Source organism: Charadrius vociferus, unplaced genomic scaffold (assembly GCF_000708025.1).
Source record: "Charadrius vociferus isolate BGI_N301 unplaced genomic scaffold, ASM70802v2 scaffold1434, whole genome shotgun sequence".
Taxonomy (NCBI): domain Eukaryota; kingdom Metazoa; phylum Chordata; class Aves; order Charadriiformes; family Charadriidae; genus Charadrius; species Charadrius vociferus.
In genome coordinates, this window is record NW_009647937.1 from 7,813 (window position 1) to 15,011 (window position 7,199).

Sequence of the window (7,199 nt, forward strand, 5' to 3'; positions counted from 1 at the left end):
GCAAACACAGCCCCTACCCCCGGCTTCCAAAAAAGCGCCACTGAGGAGGGGGTGAGCATCGCTCAGGGAGGATGGCAGATGCAGGAGCTTGCAGCCCGGTGCTCAGCCCGGTAAGCCTTGCTGCCAGCGAGGAGGGGAGGAAGAAAATGACCCTTCAGGGGGGCAGCCCAGGAGGACACATGTCCCCTCTGCCCTAGCCAGGACGGCTCCCTCCGGCACAGCACACTGTGGTGAGCAACGCAGGGAGGGGGCTGCGTTGCAAAGGGTCCCAAGGCAAAAGCAGCGAGGCCAAGCAGAGCGGAGCAGGGACTGCGAGCTGCACCGGTCCACTGGAGCACAGCCCTCTTGGCAAGCCCAGCCGTGCCGCCTGCGGCAAGCGTCTCTCCAGCCTGCCCGGAGCCGTCCCAAGCCAGCAGGACGCCGTGTCCCCCGCAAAGCCTGGCCGCCGGCCCTTACCGTTGTAGGAGAGGCGAGGTTTGCTCAGACACATGATAAAGTGCATTTCCATCTCGTCAGAAGCCACGGATTTGGAGCAAATGGGGCACTTGAAACCTGGAGGGAAAGCAGAGAGATGAGCCCTTAGCGAGGGGAGGAGGAGAAGAGCCCAGCCCGCATCCCGGGGAGTCCCCGAAGCCACGGCGGGGCACTGCGGCAGGGAGCCCCCCACCCGCCGCCAATGGTGCCACGCCCCCCACGCAGCGCCCGCCGGGCGCCCGCTCATCCTGTGCCGGCTGCCAGCAGTGGCGGCGTGGGGGACAGCCACCGGACAGGGGACAGCCGCCCAAGCCGGCGCGCCGGTCGTCCCTGTGCCTGTCGCGCAGAGGGCATGGAGATTGTGCCAAGGCAGCGCACACGTGGCCATCAGCTGCTGCTGGGCCTTAAAGGGCGATGAGCAGCCCCGGGCACGCAGCACCCCGCAGCTGGCAAGCGCAGGGGCACGTCCCCGTTCCAGGACAGTCCTGTCCCTTGCTGCTGTAGCTCAGCCCTGCACGGCTGAGCCAGAAAAGCTGCAAGGAAGGAGGTTTTTCCGTAGGGTCGCAGCAGAGGACGGGCAGGCTGGAGCCCCGAGTCCACATTGCTGCTTTCTCCAGCTTTTTGCAGGAGCGAGGTGGGTGCCCACCCCACCAGTGCCAGCCAGCAGCCTCGGGAGCAGGGGGACCCTGCAGGCTGGCGCCCCAGCTTGACCTTGGCCCTGCCTTGTCACCCGGACCTGCCTGGTGCCACCACCTGCTCCAGCCATGCAGACAGCCATGGCATCGTCCCCAGCGCCCCAAACCCAGGTTTCTAAGCCAACGCAGCCGAAGACATGCGTGCCACCACCGCCACCATGGGTTTGCACCAGAATATCTAGCAATTCCATGCCTGCGGAGAGGGAGAGGGTAATTTAAGGACCTGTCTTCTAAAAGCAGATCAGGTTTGACTGCAGTGCCGCTTAAGAGCTTTCTTCATATATATGCAAAGGCTGCTCAGGAAAGAAGAGAAGAGGAACGTACACAAATTATCTAAGGATGAATCAGGTTCTTGTTTGCCACCATGTGGACTGGGCGAGGGAATTTTTTGTGCTTCTTGGAAGGGAGAAAGCGCAGGTGGTTTCAAGGGGAGGCAGCTCAGACCTCTGCGGTGCAAACAGCCAGGATAACTACTCAACACCCAAACACCCTCTCATTAGCAGCGATGATAAATACAGATTACTCCCCAGCTCCCCGGATGAAAGCCTAGGACAGGGATGCCAACTCCTGCCGCTCTGGAGGGTGATTATTTCCCAGGAGGGCACAGCAAAGACGAGCATCATGGGTGGTGGGGGACTGGCTCTAAAGGGACCTGCTAAAACAAGGAGCCCTGGAGCCCAGGGGCCCCTCTGGTGGGGTGGCAGGCTGGCCCGCAGCATGCCACCGCAGGGACACGTCCCTGCCCCAGCTGGGCCAAGCCACCGGGTCTCCGCTGCAAGTCCAGCCCTGTCCGCACCAAGCCCTGGCCGAAAGGGCAGTACCGGCAGCCGGAGCCTCCCGGGCAGCAGCACCGATCTGCCTCCTCCTCTCCAGCCTAATTTTACTCCTGACCGATTTATACCTTGTGGCAGCAGTTGCCCACTAGTTGAAATAGCTGGGGTTTTTTTTCTCCTCCCAAGTGTTTACCCGCCTGATGTATTTATAGAGCGGGCTCAGATAGCCGCCCAGCCTGCCTTCTGCAAGACCCAGCTAGTCTCCTTCCCCTTCCCCGTCCCCCGGCTCCCCTGGCATCCCGCCTGCCCCTGTCCCCGGATGAACCGATCCCGCTTGAAAGCGGACGGTCTGCCAGCATCGCGGGCGCCGGTCCCTACCGGGAAAGCTCCGGGGACCAGTTTGCAGCAGCGAGCCCCTGGCATGGGGCAGCTGTGAAGGGCTCCCTTTGGAAAAGGGGTTTTGGTTGCAAACTCGGTGTCAGGGCAAAGCATTTGCAGAAGTTCGGTACCATCCCCCGTGCACCGCATGGGAAGACCTCGTTTTCTCTGGTCCCCCCACTTTTTCTGTGCCAATGTGTTATTTTAAACAGCTGTCCCAGATCTGCCAGCTCCGGCAGCACCCAAAGGGATCCTACGAGACGTACAACCGGGGCAAAAGAAGAGGGTCCTGGATGAGACCACCCGGCCCACGGCTGCTGGGGCACGGCCGCTGGCTGCCAGCAAGCAGCAGGAGCCGGGGAAAGAGCAGAATCCTTTGCAGGCTCTGGTGAGCGGCTGTTGCCAGGCCTCTTTGCTAGCTGCGGTAGCTTTAACACGTTTATAAATAACCAGCACAAACACCCGTCACGCTCCTTGGTGCTCCCTGGGGCAGCTGGCCGGGGGACAAGGGACCCCCAGTGCCACCGCAGCCACATGGCAAGGACATGGGGACACTGCACGGACGGAGGAGCCCGGGCTCAAACCCCAGCACATGCGCGGCGTGCTCCAGCCACCGACGCTGGCTGCCACGCGGGGCTGGGGGCTGAGCCAAGCGCAGGAGCAGACACGCTTTCCTGGCTCTGTATTTTGCAAGATGGAGGTGGGAGGAAAAAAAAAGATATGTACGTATATATAAAAAATTATAAGGAGCTGCCGTGGAAAGGCCTCCAGGGCAGGGGGCCGCCCTGTGTCCCAGCTGTCGGCACAAATACTTGGCATTGCATGAGCAACTGCCGGCATCCTCCTCCACGGCAGGCACCTGGAGCTGGGGGAGCCCACCGCCGGTGGGAAAGGGAGGCAAAGAAGGGGGTCGGGCTCTCTCTCCCCTTCTCCGGTTGACCTTTGGGGGAAGGTGGTGGACGGAAAACCACCAAAGCCGGGGGACAGCCGGCACCCGACAGCGGCAGGCACTAAGCCCAGCGTCTCAGAGCATCCCTCCGTGGTCCAGGCAGGCGCTGGGGCCCCGAGTCCATCCGGCAGATGAAAGGACCGCTCCCCACGTGGTCGGCCCCCTCCGGGCCATGGTATTTTCCACGTTCCCCGAAATCCCCGTTAATTTATCCTGCCTAAGCTGCCAGCCCGAGCAACGCAGGAGATTACATTTTGACAGCTGCTCATGGAAAATTCAGCTCCCTCCCTCCCTCCCTCCTCCTTGAGCCCTTTCCGCCCTCCTCCCACATCCCTAAAATAAATAAAAAAAAAAAAAAAAAAGCAAGAGAGAGGAAGGGCCAAGCCATTCCTCCTCGCCTGGGCCTCCCACGCCCACGGGGAGGCTTGGGGGATGCTCCAGGGAAAGGCCATGGACCCTTCCTCCTTCCCAAGGCTCCCGGGGCAGCTGGTGATGCTCCCGCCTGCGGCTTGTTTAACCTGAAGCTGGCACCATCTCCGCAAACCAGAGATGTGCAGGCAGGCACCAGCTCTTGCCAGGAGCAAGCGAGGAAGAGGAAGGTGCTGCAGGAAAGCAGGTTGGCCTGGAAAGACAGGTTTGGATCCAGACCTGGGCTCTGGTATCCTGCAGGAGACTCTGAGAAAGCCAAGGGCTTTCCAGGGCTGCGAGACACACATTGCCAGGTGATTTCATCTCTCCGATGGCTTGGTCTAGAAATCGGGAGCAAGCAGCACTGGTACTCTCCGGGGGCTACTGCCCTCTGAGTATTTTTAGGAAGGTTACACGGCTAATTTTAGAGAGCCAGGCAAAGCAGAGCTGGGAACCTCTGAAAACCTCCACCGGGTCCTATGCAAGATGAAAAAGCCCCATGGTTAACCCTCACGGTGCCAAAAGCACCGCCACACAGACTGCCAGGGCTTTGGTGGTGGTGGGAAGCTCAAGACACCTTTCCAACTCATCTGTAAACATCTCAAACACAGTTGCTTCTGAAGCTGGGATAGGAAATTCCCATCACTTGTGTCTACAAGAGATGTCCACAGCAACCTGGGTGGCTTGGGGAAGCCACCGAGTACCACAATGGGGTCAACAACACCACGTCCTGCAAGTGGAAGCGGCTGCTCACCTCCGCGACGGGCAAGATGGCATCCATGGGAGCTGCAACCCCACCCCTGACCACAGGGAAAGGCACATGCCACGTCCGTGTTCATTCACCAAACCTTCTGCTAGCTCGGTGTACCTCCAGATGGATCACTTACAGGCTACAGTGCCCCCAGGAGATGTGGCATTGCCCCAGTGGCAGGAGACCCTGGCTGTATCGCTAACAGATGGCGGAAATGCAGGGAGCAGCAGCTTCACTGCTGAGCAGCACCTCCAGTGAAGGGAGGAAGACACTGGTGGGGGTGACATGCCCTGAAGGCAGGGGGAAGCCCAGGCAGAAGTGGTGCAACCCCAGCAACCCACCCCATAGCGCATAGCGTTCACCGACAGGATCTCCAGCTGCCCTGGACCCCACTACCACAGCGGGATAAACCAGAAGCTCTGCCATATGAGAGCAGCCACACAGGCTCCCCAAAACACACCCACCCCAGGAGAGGTCCCTCTCCCCATGCCCAGCTACCTCACGGGACGCTCTGAGCACCAGGGAGCTCAGGGATAAGCCCCAGGCTGCCTGATGTCCACAGGAGACCTGGAAACCTCAGCTGCACAGCCCATCTCCATGTCTCCAGAGAGCATCCTGGGACCCTGGCCAAGGGAGCTGGCTTACGCCAGGTGAGGATGCGGCTGAGCACAAGATAAATGCAGGGAGTATTCGGTCTAAGCAGGCAGCTGAAGGAGTGCCCTGGTGCCTCCTCCTTGCTGAGTAAACCCTGAACATCACATCTCCTCCCCTGGCTTCCCTGACATCACAAGCTGAACCACCACCAGGTGGAAGCTAGAAGAGATGGATTATCTTTTAAAAAAACCCACACTACTGATCAGAATGAAGGGAAAGACCAGAACACCATGTCTATGGGCCCAGTCAGTCAATCAGAAGCAGAAGCACATGGGGTTGGGTAAGGTGAAGGGACTCCAAGTCCTCCCCTTCCGTTACTCCTCGTGGGCTCCAGAACAGCCCACAAATATCTTGCAGAGCCAAGATATTCAGACCCGACATCTCCTGGAAAATAAATTCCCTATTGTCTTAAAGCAGCTTAATTGTTTGAGAGCAATGGTCAAAGGACAGCACATTGGCTCTGTGCGCAGAGCACATCTTCAGCACTTGGACCTCCATGGGTGTCCTCTTCTAAGAGCATCACCCACCACGGAAGTGACGCTTCACTGGCCTCTGGGTGATGCAGCCTTGCACCAGGGCCCGGAGGCAGCTCGCAGCTGCACCAAGGACCTGTCCCACCAAGGACCACGCTCCCTCTGCCAACAAAGCGCTTGCATTGAGTGCCTGGAGGCGGGGGCAGCCAGCAGGATCAGGTCCGAAACTACTTCTGGCAGAAGGAAACGGCATCAGCTGCAGAGGCAGATGCAGGAGCCAGAGACCGAGGCAGCCGCGCTGCCTGCCGTACCGGCAGGACACAAGGCGCCAGGCGACGGTGCTCGGCTATTGTGCAGCACAAGGGTTGACACGAGCGGGGACACGTAGGCAGGAAGGAGTAAAGCACTTAAGCGGCCTCATTTGCCGGCTCCATAAAAGGGCCATGTGAGCGTCCTTCCTCCCGATTCAAGGCTGCAGGGAGGTGGGGAAAGCATAAAGGATGGGTCCAGGTTGGAAGCAAGACATCCCACCTTCCTAGGGGCGGAAGGGAGGCAGGGCTGGGGGACGCCAGTGTGCCAGCCCCAGACAACAAGCCAGGCAGCGAGGATGTGGCCAGGCTGGGACATCCCTTGATCCAGTGCTTGGAGAGAAACCCAACGGTGCAGGCTGCTGCCCCAGCAAAGGGACAGTCCTGCTCCATCCCCATCCCACCCCACCATTTCCTTGCTGATCAAATTCAGTTTGGCTGGCTGAGCCGGGAGAAAATAAACTCTGGTAATGTGAAGCAGCCTCCCCGCAAGAAGCCACTCCTGTGCAACATCTAAGAAAAGCTGTCCCTGGTTCGCGGTGGCTCCTGGCAAAGCCCCCACGCTGCAGGTGTTTGCTGTCAGGTCGGCCACATGCCAGCCAAGGGTGGCAGGGACGTGCCATGGAGCACGAAGCTGGCCAAGGCCAGCACCACACTAACACTCGAGGCATCGGGTTTTGGAGATGCCCCTGTCCACTCCCACCCGACTCAAGCCACCAAGAGGAGACAGAGCAGCAAGGAAAAGGCATTGGTGCTCTGGGTGGGATGTGGGGAAGCCACTACAGCCAGAGGGATGCAGGAGGGGCTGGGTGGCATCACATCTCAGGAGCCCAGGGCTGGTTTGCTGCAAGCCAGGAGGTAGAGATTTTTTTACCTTTTTTTTTTTTTTCAGCCAGCTCGTTTCTTATGGGGGCGGTGGGGAAGAAGCAGAACAGATTGCAATACTGGGTTGAGGAAAGCTGGAGAGTTGGGAAGGGGCAGGAGACACGAGAGAGGAAGCCCCACAAGGACATTTGCTCCAGAGCACCCAAAGCCACCGAACCTCGGCAGACAGACGCACCAAAGACCTACAAGACACCTCCACCATGGCCCGTGGCCACTGAGAAGCAGGAGGGTGAAGAGGCCTGGCTATACAGTCGCATGGGGTCCAGAGCCACCCTCCTTGCACGCACATCCTCAGGTAAGACGTACAAACAGCCTCTGCACCCCAAGCATTCCCCCTGCCTGCTGCTGTTTGAGTATTGCCCCTTTCACGGCTGCAATTGCAATTTTTGAACGAAATTACCTATGCTACAGGTAGAGAGCATCTCCCTCCTGTAGTCCCGGCTATGTGCAG

General features: G+C 59.3%; 1 protein-coding gene across 1 annotated transcript in view; it reads right to left on the bottom strand.

Annotated features, from left to right (window-relative positions):
- The window catches only part of ZNRF1 (zinc and ring finger 1, E3 ubiquitin protein ligase), a gene marked incomplete at its 5' end in the record, with an annotated part of 21,050 nt that overhangs the window by 949 nt on the left and 12,902 nt on the right, over window positions 1–7,199 (bottom strand). Inside the window, one exon of the mRNA XM_009883154.1 lies at window positions 323–552. Coding sequence (XP_009881456.1) covers window positions 323–552 — 230 coding nt within the window. The remainder of the gene's footprint in view (window positions 1–322; window positions 553–7,199) is intronic.